The 20,656-nt window shown below is 46.8% G+C and overlaps 1 protein-coding gene across 1 annotated transcript in view; it reads left to right on the top strand.

Moving 5' to 3' along the window:
* The window catches only part of KCTD16 (potassium channel tetramerization domain containing 16), a 215,856-nt gene extending 195,672 nt beyond the window's left edge, over positions 1-20,184 (top strand). Inside the window, exon 3 of the mRNA XM_081136280.1 lies at positions 16,753-20,184. Within this exon, the coding sequence (XP_080992406.1) occupies positions 16,753-17,207 (455 nt within the window). The 3' untranslated portion in view covers positions 17,208-20,184. The remainder of the gene's footprint in view (positions 1-16,752) is intronic.
* Positions 20,185-20,656: the final 472 nt, after the last annotated feature.

Raw genomic sequence — 20,656 nt, 5'->3', positions numbered from 1 at the left:
GCACACCAAGAGAGAACAGCTAAGAGGGAGATACTAATTACATGTTGGAAAGGACAACCCGGCGCAACAACAAGGAATCGAAACTCCAGTCTCACTTTTTTCTGGAAGCTCTATTAAAATCAAACTTTAATCACAACTTGTGAAATAGAACACAGGCAGTTGGGAGCTGCTAAAATATTAACACATCTATTGAAACAGAAACTCGGGCGCTTTATTATCCTCATGACCAGCTCTGGGATTTCATAATTAAGTCTTTCAGTTTGATTTATGTAGACTCTAAGCAAACTTTCAAAGGCAGTTTGAGGGGCTTTGTACCTAGGACAGGGAGGCAATGCGTTTCCCGGGGTTCATCACAGCAGTGCCCTGGCTAAGAGGCACGTATCCTGAGAAACTTCCCTCGTGCGTCTTTGCTCATTAACTGTTAGAAGGACCTCAGACATCTCCCTTAGCAGTGTGAATATTCAGAAGGGAGGGAGCTGGGGAAACATTATACTTGGGAGCGAAACATTGTGAGTCGCAGCGTATTAATTTCTCTTGGACTTTGTTCTCTTTGGTGATACAAATGGACTTTTCCATCTTACCTCCCATCGGAGCCCTTAGCTGGTTCTAATCATTTCCCCACTGGGCAGAGTGAGTGGGAAGCTTTACCCTTTCCACACTTAGACACGCTATTCCCTTCACCCTCCAAGATGTCCTGAGAAGTATTCGATCTAGCATAATCCTGAGATCCAGCATGTGCCAAATTCTCAGAGAATCTGAACTTGAACATACTATGTAAAATCTGACCCATCTCAAGGAGCAGGATCGCTGTGACTCGAGAAAGAAATCTAAGGACAGTGCAGACTTAATGGGGGCAGTTTATCCAGTGACAGACAATCTTTGTTCCGGGCAGAGGAGGGAGGAAGATGAATTGCAGAGTGTTGAGTTGGGCGCATGGGTTGGCCCTGGCGGTGGAGCGGGTGAGCCAGGAGCTGTCGCGGCCTAAGAGGTTAGCAGCAGGGTGAAGGAACGGGGGCTGCATCTAGGTAGGCCTGGCAATGTTTACATGGAGCAGTTAATCCCTGAAGCGGAGGCCTTGGCAGCCTGTGATCTTTAAGAAAGGGCCTGGCGTAGAAGGAGAGCGCAGCCGTCTGAGAATGCCTGAGCCTGGCTGCGGTCCTCCAGGCACGGTGGTCTCGGTGTCCTGGGTCCAGGCCTGATTCTCCCACGACAGAGTCACAGAAGGGAGACGTGTGGCCCGCATTGGAAGTGATAAAACTGCTAACTTGATTCAAGATAAACTGGAAGCCATTGCCACGTCTCATACTATGCCATATTATAATTATACCAACCTGGCATGAGTTTCTACCCATGGCAATAAATATATAATACACATATCCTCAAGTAATAGGAACAGGAGTATGGCCTTGGAGCTTAACCCTTTCTCTACGTGTATCTAGAAAGGCACATGTAATTCTTTATGTGTCGTCACTACCTTAAATTCTGTATCTATGTTCACTCTTTTTAATTCTTTCTATAGTTCCACTCCCACACACAAACAGGAAAGTACGACTTTGTTGAGGTTTTGATTGAGTTTTTGACCTTTAACACTAACATTTTAACTTAAAAAGAAAATACAAGCCTGTTTTTCTATTAACTAAAATTAACTTATGGCTGAAAACACAGCCTGTTACATACTTTGTTGGGTGTTTCTTTTTTCTGACGTGGCCTATTGCTATGTTCCTTTCCACTCATGCCCTTCCTCCTTCCCACTCCCGCCCTTCATGCACAGTGTATCCCAGGGTAGACTCCTTTGGGGGGCATATTGCAATTCAATTTGACTATCAAACTTTTCTTGCCCATTTTTCATTCAGCTGAGGAAGGTAAGCAGCCATGGCCTCAGGTCCACCATTCATTTTCCTCAGTGTGTGTCAATGTCTTCATTTAGGTGAATGCATTTCTTGACTGATAAGTTTATAGCTGGGTAGGTCTTGGCTTTTGAATTCATTTTGGCAACACTGTTGTTGGGACACCACCACATCTCTTTTTCCCCCTGGTGGATGTAAACACAAAGAAAACACAACTTCTTATAATGACTGTCAAGGTGAGTATTTCAAAAGATAGACACTTTGAAACTACCTTCCCCTCAATAGTCTCTTACAAACCTTATGCTATACAGACTGTTTTTATTCAAAAGTGTATTTAAGGACCCAAGAGGAGGGGGAAATGCAAAGATTTTCTGAGTATAACATGCACAAAGCAATAGATGAAAAGTGTAGTGTGAGCTCCAAGTGAGGTAGTGGAGGAAGCAAATGGAGCTCTGCTCAGGTGACGTTCAAACTGGGAGTGAAAGGGCCGTGGTCACTGGACCGCAGTGATGTGCCGCGTAATGTCGTCTCATTGATAAGCTCGTAGGAGTACAGTGGAGCTGAAAAATTCCTATCGTCTAGCGACATTGTAGCTGTCATAACGTGGCGTTTGTGGTGACAGCGATGTGCAGTGTTTATAGAGTCTCCAGTAGTGTCCCGTAATGTCCGAGGCCTTCGCATTCGCTCACCACTCCCTGACTCACCAGAGCAACTTCCAGTCCCGCAATCCCACTCATGCTAAGTGCCCTATGCCCATGTGCCAGTTCTGTATCTTTTACACTGTATTTTTGCTGTACTTTCTTTGTTTAAATACGTTTAGATACACAAATACTTACCATTGTTACAACTGCCTGTAGTATTCTGTTCAGAAACTTGCTGTACAGCCTTGTAGCCTGGGAGCAATAGGCTGTACCCCATATTCTAGGTGTGTAGCAGGCTAGACCGTCTAGGTTTGTGTAAGTCTGTGATGTCCACATAAGGATGAAATCGCCTTACAATATGTTTCTCAGAACATATCGCTGCCGTGAAGCGACACATGGCTGTATATGTATTTAAATGTAATGGGTACTCAGTGAATCTGTGATCAGGGAGCCTAGTTGATTAAAAGATGTTTCACTTATTTGCTCACTCAAACGACCATGATGGGGTGGCCCTCATATGCTGAATACTTTGCTTTATTGTGGGGATAGAAGATGAATAAGTGTGGTGCCTGCCGGTAAGGGGCCTGGAGTCTGAGGCAGGAGCCATCGCAGTGACAACTCAATGCCGTAAGAGAAGGTGGCCCAGGTGAAGTGGGAGGGCAGATGAAGGGTCCATAACTTACCCCCGGGGGCATTTGGGGCCAGGCATGGTAGAAATCAGGAAGCTTTCTAGAGAATGGACAACCAAGCTGACTCTTCGTTGGTAAATTATCCCAGCAAGGGGAAGAGGGGATGGAAAAGGCTGGTCAGATGGGCTTCTGTTTGGTAGAGTAGCGCAGGGCCAAGCCTAATGATGGGACAAAAGCTACTAGTGTACATATGATTTATTCTCTCCACACGAGAAAACAGAGTAAGGAACAGTTCATAATAATTAATAATAATACATTAAAATGATTAATTGATTACAATGAGAAAATAATACATTAATAATATGTTGTTAGTAATAATAATAACTGGTAGCAACAGTGACCAATACTTTTATCTCAGGGGCCCAGCACCAAGCAGAGCCCTTTGCATTTCCTTCTCAGACAATCCCATGGGGAAGAACTGGATTTATAAACAGAAAGGTTCTCTAATACCGAACTCAGACAGGACCTGCCGCCACTGCCCCCGTTTTGCAGGTGAGCAAACTGAGGCTCAGCAGCTCGCTCAAGTCACACACGTGATGCGTCGAAGCGCGGTTCATCCTGAGCTTTGTCTGACATCAGAGCCCAAGCTCTCCCCCGCCGTGGGAAAGAAACTGCCTTTCTCGGTGCTGCCCCTTGATTTACGCAGCACCTGCACTGCGCCACACGTGAGTTATTGGTATTTGATAAAACACGCGGAGACTTCTTTATCTGTTCCCAGAACTTGCTGTGCAGAGCCTGCTGTTCTGTAGATAAAGAAGCCTGCCCCATCCCGTGATGTTTACTAACTACTCCTTGGTTGTGCTGTTGAGAGAGAGAGGGGAAGAAAGGGGGGAGGGGGGCAAATGTCTTAGATCCTAATGGCACTTGGTTTACTGAGCATCTACTAATGCAGCTTCAGGGGCTGGGCTGTAACCGAAACCTGTTAGAAACTCTGTCCCTTGAATATAAACCTAATGTACAAACCAAAGGAATGACATAAAGCTGAACATACTGCGAACCTGTTAATTTTCCATAGTGTTTGAACGTCAGGTTGGGCTCCTGTTCCTAAGGACCCGGCAGAATCCAGGGCTGTCTCCTTGCATCCCAGCGCGTGTGCCCCTCTGTTCTCTCCCGGCCGCAGAGCACAGTCAGGTGTCCAGATGTGACGGGATGGTGGAGACGAGAGTGGAGCGGCACGTGGGAAGGCAGTAATTAACCGAGTGCACATTTATCATCATCGGTCATTGTTTACCCACAGTGTAATGATTCCTGATTGTAGGATTCAGTTCCAGGCTCCTGGTCTGTGAAGTCAATCAAACAACCCCAGCAGGTGCAGATCAGCAGAAGGACTAACCATTAAGCGTCCTGAGGCGCAGGACAGAGCCAGGGACGGTGAGAGCATCTTCTGTCGAAAACCGATTGACTGGTGAGGATTTGAAAAAAATCAGTATTTTCCGATGCCTCCATCATGGACGTAACTATGGCAAAATGGGAACTGGACTTATAAACAGAAAAATTCTCTACTCTAATACTGAGCTTAGGCAAATCCAGTTTATTTGTAAGCTGAGAATAAGGAATCCCCCTCACTGTCCCTGCCATCTCCTGCCTGGGCTCTGGAATCGCCTCCTACCTGGCCTCCCTGCCTCCAAACTCCCTCGTCTGTAACCTGTTCTCTGGAGGACAGCCAGAGTGAGCTTGCAGTAAAGACGAATTCAGCCACGTAATCCCTTTGTTAAAATCACCCTCCTCAATGCCCTGGTATAAAAATAACTCCTAAGTGGAGCTTTTGAGGCCCTGCGAGATTTGGCCTCTGCCTCTGTCTCCACCATCATCTTCCACCACCCTCCTCCCTTAGCACGTTCAAGCCACGAAGGTCTTCTTTCCGTTCCTTGCACGTGCCGTCTTATTCCTGCCTCAGGGCCTTTGCATGTGGTGCTCCTTTTGCTGATCTTCACAGGCTGGCTCCTCTTGGGTATTAGGTTCCCACTCAAATGCCAGCGTCTCTAGAGATGCCATCTGACCACTCTATCTATCGCTTGCAACCCTCTAACTCACTCCATCGTATCATCTCGTTTTATTTTCTTTGCAGCCATCACCACTACCTAAAATTTTATTATCTTTTACTTGTTTATTGTTTATCTTCCTTACTGGAATGAAAGATCCCTGTAGCCAGCTGTGTACCCATTGCCTGGGAACCATCAAGCAATGTTGAGTGAGTAGCTGTGAGGATCAAGTGAGGTATAATGAGTGGAAATGGTTCTATAATCTGCTGAGTATTGTACAAACACTAGCTTTCATAATTTTGTCTCTCCTAAGTCATGGCTCTTATCAAACCTTTGTCAAAGTGGCATGAGCACCATTCTCAGCCAAGAACTCTCAAATGGCAGCTTACTTTCCGGAAACTTATAATTTAATGAAAGAAAAAATTAGCACAAAGAATAAAATAAAATTTTTGATGAAAAATTTTAAGACATTCTGTATTCATTTTGCAGAGGTCAGCTTTCTGTTGTGTGCCATGCAACTCTTTACAACTGTACGGATGCACCTATGTCACATAGAATTATTGAAACAAAGGGATTTTTATAGAATTAGAGGAGAAGCGTGGGAAAAAAGGAACTTGAAATAGTGTTTATGAGGAGAGACACAAGGATTTATCAATTTGGATAGGCCTCTATAGGCCTGAAAGAATTCCCCAATTTAACTCATTTCCTTCATCCCCCCCTCATAACCTCTCCCTCTTCCTGGCACCTTTTTATGTACCTATTAACCATTTGTATTCTCTAGAAAAGTGTATATTCAGTTCCTCTGCCCATTTTTAAATCAGGTTATTTGTGTTGCTATTGAGTTATATGAGTTCTTTATATATTTGGGGTATTAACCTCTTATCAGATTCATGATTTGCAGATATTTTCCCTCATTCTGTAGGTTGCTTTTCCATTTCGTTGTTTCTTTTGCTGTATACAAGCTTTTTAGTTTTGTGTAGCTCCACTTAATTGATTTTTGTTTTTGTTGCTTGTGCTATTGATGTCATATGGTTAATAATATGAAGGCGGGCTTTGGGCTGACTGTCTAATGAAAGAAAAGCAAATGAAACAAGGAATTACCTATATCAAGGTGGCCTTTTAAATATTCCACATGCTGTGATTAATATTAATGTTGTCGTTTGGATATCAAAAGTAATCAATTCTCTTTTAAAAACCCATTATTCAATGAGCATTGGATATATTCTAGGTACTGTGATCATGCTGTGGATCAATATTATTTAATCCTCACACTCCTACCAGAGAAGTATTGTTATTCCTAACATTTTCAGGTGAAGAAACTGAAAGTCACTAGCAGATCTGAGTCTTATTTTTGTTTAACTCTAAACCCCAAGTTTTTTGTTTTTTAGATTTTTTATTGATTTTTAGAGAGAGTGAGGAAGGGAGAGGGAGAGAATCATCAATGTGATCGCTAAACCTTGATCGGCTGCCTCCCGCACGCCCCCTACAGGGCACTGGGCCCACAGCCTGGGTGTGTGCTCTGACCAGGAATCGAACCGGCAGCCCTTCGGTGCAAGGGAAGACGCCCAACCAACTGAGCCACATGGGCCAGGGCTAAACCCCAATTTTTGAAACAGTAGGCAGACTGCCTGACTCTTTGTGGAAATTCTGGAGTGAGCTGCCTCAGTTTGCATCACAGCTGGTCCCTTAACCTCTCTGTTCCTCAGTTTGCTCTTCTGTAAAATATGAATGACAGGAGAGTCACTTCGTAGGGATGTTGTAAATCTCAAACGAGATTCTGCAAGGCAGGTGCAGAACGACACCGGGCATAGAGTTACCACTCTATTTAATGTTGCCTATTATTATTAAGTGGTATTCACAGAGGCTGTGGGCATGTGGGGAAAATCCTCGATTAGAGTAAGCGTTGTCTCATTTTGAAATCCTAATTTAAAAGAAGAGTAATTAGCCAGTGACCTCTTAGCAGAGATTCAGGCAGAACTGCTAAGTTCTGTAAATCTGTCTGTCCCGTTATCATCTGAAATAGCCTGGCGCAAATGAGACATTCTTGGTATTTTATTAAAGGTGAGAGGGCAACTCAATTTCCTTTATCTCCTTTCACTGGCCTTTTTCTGAAACTTACCGTGAATGGAACAGTTGGGTCTCTGCCCTACAAGCTCCTTCCAAATGGGCATCATTGCCCTGGAACAGCCCAGTGCAGTGATGCAACAGCCATTCATCGTGGGGTCAGATCTACCAAAAGTCAAATCCTAGTTTCACCTTTTACTAGCTTTGTGCCTTGTGGGCAAATTAGTAAAAAATTAAGATGTTCAATTTCCTCATCAGTAAAATAGGAATAATACTTACCTTAGAGCAGTGGTTCTCAACTGGAGGCGATTTTGCCCCCCAGGGGACATCTGGCAATATCCAGAGATGGTTTTAGTTGTCTTGTCTGAGGAGGGGAGGTGCTACTGGCAACTATTTGGCTAGAGGTGAGGGTGGCTGCTGCATGTCTTACAATGCACAGGACAGTCCCCCCAACAGAGGATTACTCGGCCCAAATGTCAATGGCGCCAATGTTGAGAAACTCTGCCTTAGAGAGTTGCTGTTAGAATAAAATAAAAAATGTTTGTAAAGCACTTAGCACCGCACATGGCACGGGGTAGGTACTCATAGTCCGTGAATGTCATTTGCAAGGCTTTGCCCACTAATGCGAGTTCTCAGGCTTTCTCTGTCACCCCAAGCATTTTGATCAACAAATTCACACAGATGCCAGACCCATTCTTCCATGGTGGGCACCTGCTGCTTACAGGAAGGCCTTCTAGATGTTGATTCTCAGTACTCTGTGATGGAATATCAGTCAGCGGGGACGCTGGGGACGTTTGGGCCTCCCTAGGGGGTAGGAATTAGGTGTTGCAATTCCTTTCCTCTCTTCACTGGTTCAATGAGATGATGCAGGGAAAATGCCTAGTCCTGTGTTGGCGTCTGGTGAGTGCCAATGCAGGCCGGTGTTATCATCACTGTGGCCACTTGGGCACTTTCTGTCTCTCTCTGCCCGTCTCTCACTCCATAAGCCGCATGGTCATACTGGAGGAACCTGCTTTCTCCAGACCGCTCTGTCCTGTGTTTGTCTTCACTGTGCTCAACAGTGGACTCTTCCTGAGAGCTTGTATTCCTGAGAGCTTTTATTTTCCCCAGATGTTGGACTGTTCATACGTGAAACCCTCTCTGGTTGGGTATGATTTATCTGCCTTTTGCCCACATGGCTCTGCACCTTCCCATCTGTGTCCTTGGCATGGTCCCAGATAGGGCTTGAAACGCAGAGTTGGGCTCTGGCTCTGTTAGGCCCCCTTCTCTCTCCCCAGTGTGAAAGCAGGGTGCTCTGGGGCCTCTCAGGTTCTGTTCGTTCACGTCGCATTCCATGCCTCCGTCTGGCCAGCTCACAGCGGCATCTGCACAGTCATCCTGGCTGGGCTTCTCACGGCCCAGCTTCTCACCGTCCACGGTTTCCTGGTTAACCTTGCCGCCCTTCAAAGTAGTTTATCATTCATGTTTTCAGACAGTTCTTTTATTTTCTCTGTGGTTATCATAAAATTCACAGGGTTCTCTAGCTCTTGAACAGTTGTTCTGGGTTACTTTGGCTTTTTCTTTTTTAACCAGGAGGATCACTAGGAGTTCAGGTTTTTAGGTTTGCATTTACCAATAAACTGTAGATTGTTGTGTTGTGATCCCCCCCCCCCCCTTTGAGGTAGTACCACATATTGATTGGTTGATGAAAATTCATTAAGCAGTGTTCACAATTATTATATCTTAATGAACTGGCAAAGGGCTTCTTTCCCTAAGTGCACACCTCAGACACTGCTGACCACCCTGGGGCAGCCCCGCAGGACTGAGGACTGAGGACTGATGGAGGGATGTGACAGGCCCTGCACATCAGGAGCCCCAGTGACCTTCATCCTTCATTTAGTCATTTTCAGTTCTCGCCAGTGGGGTGGGGGAAGGGAGCTGAATCAACACTTTAACCCTCCAAGCCTATTAGTGTTTTAAAATATCTCCAGTAGAACGTTCTCACGATCTCGAGTAAGGTTTCCATGAAAAAGAACAGAGGCTTTGCATTAAAAGGGACCTGGATTTGAATTCATAATTTGCCACCTGTCAACTTTATAACTTTGGATTAGATAATTAACTACTTTGGGCTATAGCTTCCTTCTCTGTAAAAAGGAAAGATTAGCAGACAGACACCCAGTAGGGTTATTTTGAAGATTATATTAGTTAAGTTGTGAGCACAGATAACAGGCACATTGGAGGTCCTCAAAAAAAGTGGTCTCTATTCTTATGCAAAGTTCCTGGTTTTAGAGGGACAGCTGTCACCTTACTCATCATTGGAATCAGAGTCTATGACAGGTGGCAGGAGAACCTTAGCACATCTCTTGAGAGCGTTAGTCAGATTTGTTGGAACTAGTGTAGCAAATAGGCTGGCGTTCCAGAGAAGAAGCAGGTCGCTCTAAATTAGCAGAGTAACAGCGCTTGCCCCCTAGAGCACTGGCCAGCATTCGCGACAAAATCGAACAGGTGCTCAGAGAATGACAGGCAGATTAGAGAGGTATTACCTGTGTTCATGCGCATTTGATGAAGTGTTTAAAACTCTTACTGTAAGTAACACAAAATTAACTCTCACTGGCTTAAGCGAGAAGAGAGTTTCTTGGCTTATAAAATTCTAAGCCTAGAGATGGGGCCCATGTAAGACCCTGACTGTTTCTCTGCCTTGCCTGTCTTGCTTGGCTCCCTGCTGCGTGAACGTCCCCCAGCTGGTAGGGAGCTTGGCCCCTGGGCTCACAGTCTCCTCGCTGAGCAACCCCTGCAGCCTAGAGCCCATGTTACCCGTATGTTTCAGAACCACAGTCGCAAAGAGGACCCTGATTCATGCAGCTTGGGTCTCATGCCCAGGCCTAAGTCATCCACTTTGGTCGGGAGGTGACAGTTCGGATACGGGCCACGTGTCCTCCCCTTGTGCCTAGGCATGGCACCGTGCCCGACAGACCCTTCAGGGCCACCTGGGGTAAAGAAGGGGCAGCTCCCTAAAGGGGAAGAAGGGAGCTCTAGTAATGACACGTACAGTTCACTCGAAGAGACAGAAGACTCCTCGATACTGACTGAGGGGAGTTGTAGGGGGACTTGTTGTTTGGGGGACTCGCTCAAGTGTATGAGCAATGGGTGAAGAGATCTGACAGAGGGAGAGCCAAGGTGAAGTGACAGGGTAGGAAAAGGGACAGGCCTCGGGACTTCCCCATGAAATGGGCCAGTGAGAACCTCTAAGCAGGTGTAATCAATAGGACCTTCGCCAAGGAATGCTGAGGCTAAAAGGAAACGCAACAGAGAGGGAGGAAGCAAGAAAGGGCCAAAGGGGTCCTGGGAAACAAAATAGGGGCGTCATCAAGAAGCACGTGAAAGAGCAAGGCGCTGGCCCAGGGAGCCAAAATTCACCATCCGCGGCCCCGTGCACGCTGCGCTGCCGGCTTCCAGAGCAGCGCCACGTGAAAATCCCGAGCTGGGACGGCACGTCTGAACACCAGCACGCGGGAGGGTCGTGTGGACGGAGACCGGGGTCAAGGGTCAGGAAAGTGAATTTTTACTTAAGTTGTGTAATGCCTTTAGGGATTTTTTTATACATATCAGTAAATAGTTATGAGTGGGGGTCGATGAAAACAATACATATATGTACATAAATATATAGGGTGGGGCAAAATGAGGTTTACAGTTGTTCGTATGGAAAATAATACAGTAATTAATAAATAATAATAGAAGAATAAACTCTGTTTTGCGTACGCGCAACTGCAAGCCTACTTTTGCCCCACCCTGTTTGTGTGTGCATATATGTGCGATTTCTCAATTCTGGATAGGCCCTGGATTTTGCTATTATCTCTGTCCGTCAGCGTGTTTTGGTCACATGCATAGGAAACGTCCAGTGATGTGCTGAAATATTTCCCATTCCCATGACCTTTGTGCCAGATTTTCTGACCTTTTTTTCCCCGGTGGGTGAACACTGTCTTTCACACACACTCTGAACCAAAACTCACTGTCTACACACATTGTTTGTTTGTTCTGCCATTCAAATGTCTTGCAGATATTTCCTGAGCACCTACTATGTGCCCTGGAATCCTGACCTTTTTGTGCCCTGGAGTGTGCATAAGAATTCAGAAGGGGACAAACACAGGCCTTAACAAACAAACAAATAAGCCATGACTACACATGGTGGTGTTGTGAAGGACACGGGCTAGAGGTTGGGACTAGCTTAAAATGGGTTGGAGGTTAAGACTCCTCTGAGAAAGTGACATTGAAGCCCAGCTCTTGGGGACTGAAACAGAGCTAAATGGGCGAGAATCAGAAGACTAGGTGTTGTTGGCAGCAGGAAGAGCAAATGCAAAACCCTAAGGTATAAAAAAGGGCGGCAGGGCAGGATGAGGCGATGATTTTCTTTCATTCCTATTTCCCAACCCCTCCACTGGAGCATCTTTCTTATCTTTTGCATCTCAGGCAGGGTGAGTGCGCAGTTAATAAGCCGTCGCCCCTCAGCTCCAAAGCCACCCCTGTCTGCTGGGCTGCTGGGTGGGATTCACGCAGCTAACCACACTCTTCCCCTGTCCAGGTGGCCTCCTGTTCGCTTCTACCCATGGGGGGCGCTAGAGGAAGAGCATGACTGAGGCCAGGAAAGACTCCTTGTCTGCTCTCTGCTCATCGGCTCCAACCCAGCTCTTATTTACCCGAAAAGCAATTGGACCCAGTTTCCAATTTTGTTTTTTCCTGTAAACCCCAGAACCAGGCCCTTCAGAGGTTGCGACACCCACAGGCAGCGTGCCCACCGCAGATGCCTGGGTCCCACCTCCAGACACCTGTTGCAGTTTCTGGGTCCTAATCACCCATCCTTGTCTGTCTCCGCAGCCCTAAGAGTGGTAGCTGTCTCCTGCCGTCGCTCTCTTGGTCTCTCCAGTGTCACCGTTTTGCATTTTCACTCCTCCAGCGTCTGTTTTTCCAGTGCCTTATATTAAATTCTCCCTGTTAAGACACCAGACAGAGTCTCTGTTTTCCTGGCTGGTCCTGGATGGTTGAACTGTTTCAGACTTAGCCAAACTTGCCCCCTCTTAACGAGGAGCCCCAGCGGGGCCCAGGCAAGGCCAAACGTCGGCGACGGGAAAAGGCCAACCACGAGCAAGAAATGATGATTGTCAAGCTTGAGATGTGTTTCTTCTCAGAAGCTTGCACAGCCTGCCTGCAGTATCTTTTCCAAGGTTAGCAGAATTATAAAAACATCACTTTGGCCGTTATTGACTTTTCAACCGGGATACTAAGAAAGTCTTTTAGCAGCCCCAATAAATTAAATCTGGCCACCTCGCTCCCAGACGGGCAGGCTCCTACATCATTGACAGGGGAGCCAGGGGAGAGCCGTCTTCCCGGCTGCTGCTGTAAATGACGTGCATTGTGTTCCCAGCCGTTAGCAGGTGGAGAACTTGAGGTGCGGGGAGAGTGCAGAGTGGTCTCTTTTAAAAATGCATAAGCACTTTGTGAGTTTGCTCGGTCACGTTTCGCTCAGCCCTGTTTGAATTTTCCATAGGGGAGAAACACTGTATAGTCTTCCATCTTTTATTTCTTCTTTATCAGTAAGGGCATGCACAGTTGGGGGTGTCATGGGAAGGGGCCAAGTCCGGTCATACATCCTGCTTGATGGGTCCTCAGTTTTTCCAAGTTGTAAGATGTTGGAAGATTTGGGCTTTGAGGACGTGGGGCAGTTGGGTTTCTTGCCCCTCCCCATTTAATCCAAACTACAAATTCCTCCCAGCTCTGGATTTACGTTGAATTGATGTGCCTTCAAGTAGATTTTTGTCTTGGAAGACTCATCCACTTGTGAGCTTGTGAGCGCTGTACTGCAGAGACTCCTTCCTTCCAAACGGTGCCCGATCCCACTGTGCCAGACGCTGTACCTGCCTGTGGTGGTTTTCACTCCTATGCCAAAGTCAGGGGTGACTAAATGCCCATCAGTGTCCTTCCTAACATGATGCTCCAACCACACCTAAGAATTCCTTATGGAGACGTAATAATCATATCTAACAAGCTCCTGATTTGCTTTGTTTTTGTAGATAAGTGTCTGGCTTATGGTAGAACAAATAGGCACCAGTGAATGAATGGAAGGCTTATTGGGTGCCACAAGCCAGGAAACTCCTTTGTGTTAACTATCTCGCTTAGTTTTCCTAAAACCCCTATGAGGAAGATACTATTAATCTTATTTTTCAGATGAGGAACCTGAGTAAAGTAATTTATCCGAGCTGACAAATTGTGAGTCCTGACTCTGGAGCCTGAACTCCGCCCTGCTGTGTTATCAGCTTGATACAATTCAATATATGTGTTTGGCTCATTCATTCATTCATTCATTCACACATCAAACATTTAGCAAACCTCCGTTATGTGCCAGATACCAAAAGTGATATAATATCCAACAAATTCAGCCGTAGTTTATTTTAAAATAAGGTAGAGCTATTAGTCCCTTTGATGAGCAACTAGTTAACAAAGCCCAAAGGGGAATAAATTATTTGCCTTTTTGATATCAATAAATGAGCCCTTTGTTGGAATGAAATGGTGCTCCCCCACGTCTGGCGAGTCAGCTGTGTCCTGTTTTCCCCTCGGGTGCAGTTGTTATAGTCAGTGCTGAAACCTCAGGCGGTTGGGAGCCCAGGGCTGGGAGCGCAGGTCAGTGGGCTGCAGGGCGAAGGGTCAGCGCCCACAGGCTGTTACCTTCTGGTCTAAGCCTCTCCTGTGGCTAAGTTCTTGGAAAGGAGATAGACAGACAGTGCTTCCAGGAAAGAAATGGACAGTTATCTTCTCACGTTTGACTTTTTTCCAGCTTCACTCTAACTCGTCACACAGCACGTCCAGCCAGCCTGCATGAATCCCGTCTCCTTCCTTGATTTCAGCATAATGGACGAGCGGCCGTCCTGGGAGTTATCTCGCCCAAACGCTAAAACATTCAAGTGTCCTCATGAAATTGTGAAGCATGTGGTAGGATAACAGGCTGCGCTGAAATTAAGTTGTCCAGTTTCCTCAGCTTTAAAGCGATGGAAAGCGCCCAGAGTAAGGGGAAGGTGATGCTTCCTCTTGCCTGGAAGCTGGGGGACCCCGGCTGGCGCTGAAATCCCGGCCGTCTCGGCAGCTCAGGGAGGAGCCAGCTGCCCGGCGCCCGGTCCTTGGCCTGGACACGCTCGGAGGGCCGCGTGCAGCTTTCCACGTGGACACTCCGGGCTCCCGCACGCCACGCAGTTTGTGTCGCAAGCGGCTTTTAGAAAAGCCTCGGGCTCCCCTCCGAGGGCACCACCATGGGGTGACTTCACCGGCATCTCCTGGGCAGGAAAACCCAGGGCTGGCATCTCAATGGTTCCCAGGCTTGCGCCCAAACACCTTGTCTTCTTGTTTCAGCCTGACAGGCAGGCACATCACAGCATTTATTTCTTTCCCTCCTTCCCCTTCTTTCTTCTTTCTTTTATTTTTTAAGGTTAAGTTCAGTTTTCTCCAGAAGGATCAAACTAGATCAACTCTGGGTTGATGTGATTACGCTTCCTTGACCCAGGTCACCGGAGCCGTTCCCGCATGGAGCGGTGTCAGGACGGGGTGGCGGGGCCTGGAGAGGCAGAGCGGAGTCCCCCGCAGGGAAAGGCGACCTCCGAGCCCGGCTGGGGGACAGCGGCCTTTCCCGGCACCCGCTGGCTCGGGTGGAACGGTCTCTGCTGCCCCGCAGACACTTATTTGTAACAGCCCAGGACAACTAGGACGTTAGTGCTGTGGCAGTGCCTTTTGCCCGGTTGGATTGTTGCATTTCACTTAATGGGTATATGAATACAGTGATTATTCGGTCATATTTTAAACAGTGGTTTGAAAGAGCGAGTTGACGTTAGAGAGACTCCCAGACTTGTGATTTACGGGGACTTTTTTGTTTTGCTCCCTCAGGAAAACTGGATCAGGATGAGTTGCTATAAATTTTTAAATCATTTAGGTATGTAGAGGATAGGCATTGTTACTTTCCTTAGTTACAGGACATAACTTTTCTTATAGTTTCCACTCTAGGTTTCCTCTGCCATGACCATATTTGAAAATGGCAATGAAGTGGAATCTTATTATAAAGCAACCCATTATTTATGAGGTTAAGATACAGGGCACATCAAAATTGGGTCTCCTATAAAACACGTAAAGTTGCTACATTACCCTTGTCCCCAATATTAGTATCATAAAGGGGCTTCCTTTCCCTTTGATTTTTACAGCTTAAGTGCAGTGAACCATATGAAGTGCCCAGCGCGTAATATATGATCAGCATGTAGTATCGGGTACATGACTCCAAGAAGACTGACTCTAGTGTGAGGCTGGGAGCAGTGACTGATACACTTAGGAAATTGCTTTGTGCCGTATCATGGATTTTCTAGTTCAGGGAGCCACCAACTGTGTATCTGAAAAATGACTGCCTCCAAATAAAAAGTCCAGATAGATCTGGCTTCAGGTATGGCTGGACCCAGGCACTTCAAAGTCATAATGCGGATACAGCCTTTCACTGAATTTGTACACTGTTCCTTGGGATTGTAACAATGGAGAAATCTCTGTACCCACCTCAGAGAGCTCAGGATATAGTAGCTGAGGTGCAGAAGGTAAAAGAGAGTTCTAATGAACGTGCTCTGTGCAATAACAGGGACGCTTACAAAATAAAAACCATAATCCAGAGGGAAACATGTCAGCTGTTTCTGGGGAGTGGTAAACAAGGACTTCAGTGTGAAGTCAAACCTCGAGCATTGTTTTGAAGGAGAAGCAGGAATTTCACAGGCAGGCAAACTGAAGAAGGATGGTTAGTTGCCTTGGCTGTGGTATCTGGGGGATCTGTGTTCGAATCCTACCTCTGCCACTTACAAATTGTTCAAACTACGGGAAGCTGCCTAAACGCACCAGCCCTAGTTTCCTCGCCTGAGCGCACAGCCTCGCCGTGAGGCTCGACGAGCTGACGATGCACGCAGCTTGTGTTGGGGGCCGGCACAGAGAAAGTCCCCCCTGACTGACGGCTGTCACCTCACTTGTGTAGACTCGCCCACCGGACCTGCCAGCGGTCGTGTGGGGCTCTGAATAGGGCTCGCCATCGGCCGCAGTGACACCCGCTCGCGTTGAGTGCTTACTGTGAACCACATTCTGCATTCAGAACTTCCTTTGACTTAACTAATTCCGGGGAGTGGGGAAATCATTGTCTTCATCTCACAGATGAGGAAACTGAAGCTGTGAGGGTGTAAGGGGTCTGCCAACGTAACCGGCTTGGTAAGTGGTGCAGCTGAGTACCCTTCCCCGGGGCTACCTGACTCCAGTGCTGTGGCTTAAGCGGTTTACTCTATCCCCTCTTACACAGCAGGCCATGGCCAACCTCCTCCCCTCCACGGACTTGTCTTCTGGGGGCCCCGGTTGCAGCCCATCCTGAGCCACCCCACTTCTTCTAAAGACGTGTGTGTGTGTGTGTGTGTGTGTGTGTGTGTGTGTGTGTGTGTGTGTTCCGGTGCAATGCTGCTACCCCGGGCATTAATCACTTGGGTCCTGTGCTTCCTTGCAGGTGAGCCTTCTAGGTGGTCGTCCTCGCATTGCGATTGCTGCTGCAAGAATGGCAAGGGTGACAAAGAAGGGGAGAGTGGCACCTCCTGCAACGACCTCTCCACCTCCAGCTGCGACAGCCAGTCTGAGGCCAGCTCTCCCCAGGAGACGGTCATCTGCGGGCCCGTGACGCGCCAGACCAACATCCAGACTCTGGACCGTCCCATCAAGAAGGGCCCCGTGCAGCTGATCCAGCAGTCGGAGATGCGGCGGAAAAGCGACCTGCTCCGGACTCTCACCTCTGGCTCCAGGGAGTCGAACATGAGCAGCAAAAAAAAAGCTGTGAAGGAAAAGCTCTCGATCGAGGAGGAGCTGGAGAAATGCATCCAGGATTTCCTCAAGATCAAAATCCCAGAGCGGTTCCCCGAGAGGAAGCATCCTTGGCAGTCGGAACTGTTACGAAAGTACCACCTATAGGGCAGGGCTGGGGGTGGGAGAGGAGCCAAACCGCCCGAGCGCCTGGAATCGGCCTCCTGCAGGAAATTCACATTTGCAAAGAGCAGCAACTAACAGTACACGTTTGCTAGGACACGATGCCCGTTGGTGTACTACTTACTGCCTACTGACCTAACCCACCTTAACGCGTAGACCCACAGGGTAGATTTCCTTCCAGGTGTGGCATATGAGAAAGCCTCTTTCTCTTATTTGGGAGTTTGTTTGTTAATTTGGTCCCACGTGCTGAGCATGCACAACGCGACCCAGCTCTGCGAGAGGAGCTGAGAGGCCTCGGGAGTCGTTTATCCCAAACTGGCTTTTCTCTCATCTACCTCCGTCCTGTGGACAAGAATATGGTAGAAAGAGATCTGGCCTAATGGCAGAGGTGTTTGTTTTTTTTAAAAAAAATTTCCTTTTCTGTTTGTTTGTGGGGGGAGGGGGGATGGCAGATTTGTACGACTTTTCACTCCAATCTATCACGCGCCAGTTTATATTGACCGTATGCGTGCGGATTTGTGCGACCCAAGGACAGGGAGGTGTTAGGTGCACACACAGCGCCCCGGGCCCGGCCTGCACAGCCGCCGGTGCACCCCACTCCCCGCAGCACCCGCCCGGGCACCTCCGGCAGAGGAGCCTCCGCTATTTCCTTAAAACCCTTCTGGGAAGATTCCCCAGCCTCTCTTGGCAACACTTTCTAACTCGGAATAACCCTCATCATGAAGAAATCGTCTCCTTTATTTCGAAATTAACACCCTCAGGCTCCATTTTAATGCGTTGCTCTTTCTCTGCAATCAGAGAGGGTGAGAAGAGCTAACCAGACATTTTTTGTATTAAACAAACATTCAGACCCTCAGAAATCACTACCGGACGGCCCACGCCGGCCTTCCCTGCCCGGGGCTGAGCACCCCCTCTCCTCACTGCCCCTGCGTCCACGGCGTGGCCTTTCCGCTCGACCCGCATGGAACCCTCTGCGTCCCCACGTGGGTGCGGAAGCGAGAACGCCACGCAGGCCGCGCTGGAATTAGGGTCCAGCCTTTTGTTTAAGAGGGAATTTTATTCTAAACACCTAAAATTACTCATACAGTCTTAAACCTACAGCCCTGCATCGTCACTTGCTTGTAGCCAGTTGTGTTTGCTTAGGGATTGTGGGATTTGGCTGTGTCCGTACTAGGGCTGGCTGTCATTTCTCTCACGTCTGAACAGCCCAGCTAGATAACTGGAGCTCCAGAGCTGAGGCTTTCTAAACTGTCTTTCTTTATGACACCCTTGACCTTTATAGACACAGCCAAAAAGAAACTGTTAATAGCCAACCAGCCAGGTGACTCTATTCTATTGATGTACCAATAGCTCTTCCATAGACTTGTGGTAAATGAAGATTCAGGAGACCAGGTTTTATTTCTAGCATTCCTCATGCATCACTGAAAAATAATTTGTCAATCATTAATTTTGTGCCAAGTACCCCTAAATTTTTATTGTGTGTTTGTGTGCGTGTGTATGTATGTATCACAGGTAATAAAGGCAACGGGATGATGTCTGTAGGAGGGAAAACAGTGACCAAATGCTCCTTTTAAAAATATTTCATTAATGCAGCTTTATTATGTAAGCGGTTCTGTCTTGGTTCCTGTTATTAGTGCCCATTAGTATAGGGATATCTTTCTGAAATTTTGTAATTCTTGCCTTTACACCTGTGTGGCAGACTCAGCCAATGTTTTCTTGTCGTGATGATTTGAATAGAGCTTGAAGTTTCACTTAGGTAAAGAAGAAAGTTTATTGGGGAGTTGAGTTGTCAAGGGAATTATAATTTATGAATTTTTAAGTGGTTTTATTTTATGTGTTACTGTATTAGCAGACATTTGCTCTTAACTACTACATAGCTTTGTAAAGTCTACCAATCCGTCTTCATTCTTTTCAGTGTTTCTTAACACCACATCAAAATACCATCCTACTAATAATAGGAGGTCCTGCAAGGAATCACAGAACTTGATAGGTCAAGAAAAAGTTGAATTTGATGAAGAAATCCTCAAACTTACTTTGGTCAAATGATTCTTGCGACCCTACCGGAAGCACTATCAAAGATTGGAGCTTAAATAAAATGGCCAAAGTCCCAACTTTCTTAAATTTCAGATCTGACTTTCATGGCGCCAAGGTAGAAACACACGAGTAAGGACTGGAGAACTAGTACCATGACAGTCACCCCACTACTTTGATTACATACTTTAAATAGGAAATGAAACACTTCCAAGGAAATGTTCATGGCGTCATTTCTGTTCCTCGATCTGTCATGACTTTTTTCTGCTTAGGCACTCTTTACACCCCGCAGTGAACAGAACTAATGGTAGGAAACCTGTGCAACATTTTCATCTGGGTCAGCTATAGACTGACACCCACCCCATATAGTCCAGATAACTAAGACAGCAATATTTCATTTGCTTGGCTGTTGGTATAGAGACGGATATAGACCTGGTCAGGAAAAAACTCTCAGGAGGCACTGAGTAAATGGAAATCTTCAGTCCTGGTTTGAGTGGAGTTATCAAGTGATATCTGTGCAGCCTGAAACCCTGGAAATGAGTTCTGGGTAACTGAGTTATGAGATTAAATTCTCTAGTGGCCCTGGTAGTCACTGTGATTCAGGCCTGTTTCCTGAACTTAAAATTGTTTTAAGAACTTTTAGTTCAGTTCTGGACAGAACAATATCTGTGGCTCGCCTCTTGAATATTGGTTATGACAAGGGCCATGAGCTGCTGTTATCAAGAAACTAATAGCATCCAATGGGCCAATTGAATGAGGAATCATCTGTGTAGAGCCCCAACTGGAGTCGCCTCCTGGGAAATCCTGCAGAGCTAAAACCCAATAAACTTGAGGGGGGCATTCCCTACAGGTATGTGGCTCTCCTGAAGTCAGAAACGTATTTATAAAGCCTTCCTATCCGCCATCAAAAGGGGAGTGATCTGCGTTCATCAAAAAAAAAAAAGGGGGAAGACAGGAAAATGGAACTTAGCTCATGGCGGTAGGTAGTGTGCTGTCCCCCTGCTGGGAAGAAATTGCACTGAGATTGGCCATAAAACAACAAAGCGAGGTGGCTTCCAGAAGGTGCAGTGGTGTTATCCTTTGCAGCTGTAGGCACGGTTACCTTACTGGAAGTGCACTCATGGCGAATTAAAATAAAAGGGAGCAATGCACAGATCCAAAGTGTCCCCTTTGCTCTTTACTCCTCAGGAGCTATGTTTACCCCCAACCGATTCATTGGGGTAGACACATTTGTTCAAGGGAGTTTCTCACCTTTCCGTTGGCCTGGTTAGATTTCGAGCCTTCTTTATCCACAGGCACAGAGGCGTGTTTTTCATTCGGGGTCCTCCTAGTTGCCACTGATTGAGCTTCTGGATTACTTTTGCTTTTCTGGGTTTTAAATTCTTCTCTGATTTTCCTTTGTC

This window comes from Miniopterus schreibersii, assembly GCF_964146895.1.
Source record: "Miniopterus schreibersii genome assembly, chromosome: 4".
Taxonomy (NCBI): Eukaryota; Metazoa; Chordata; class Mammalia; order Chiroptera; family Miniopteridae; genus Miniopterus; species Miniopterus schreibersii.
The sequence above is the reverse complement of the archived record's forward strand: the minus strand, read 5'-3'. Positions and strand labels throughout refer to the sequence as shown.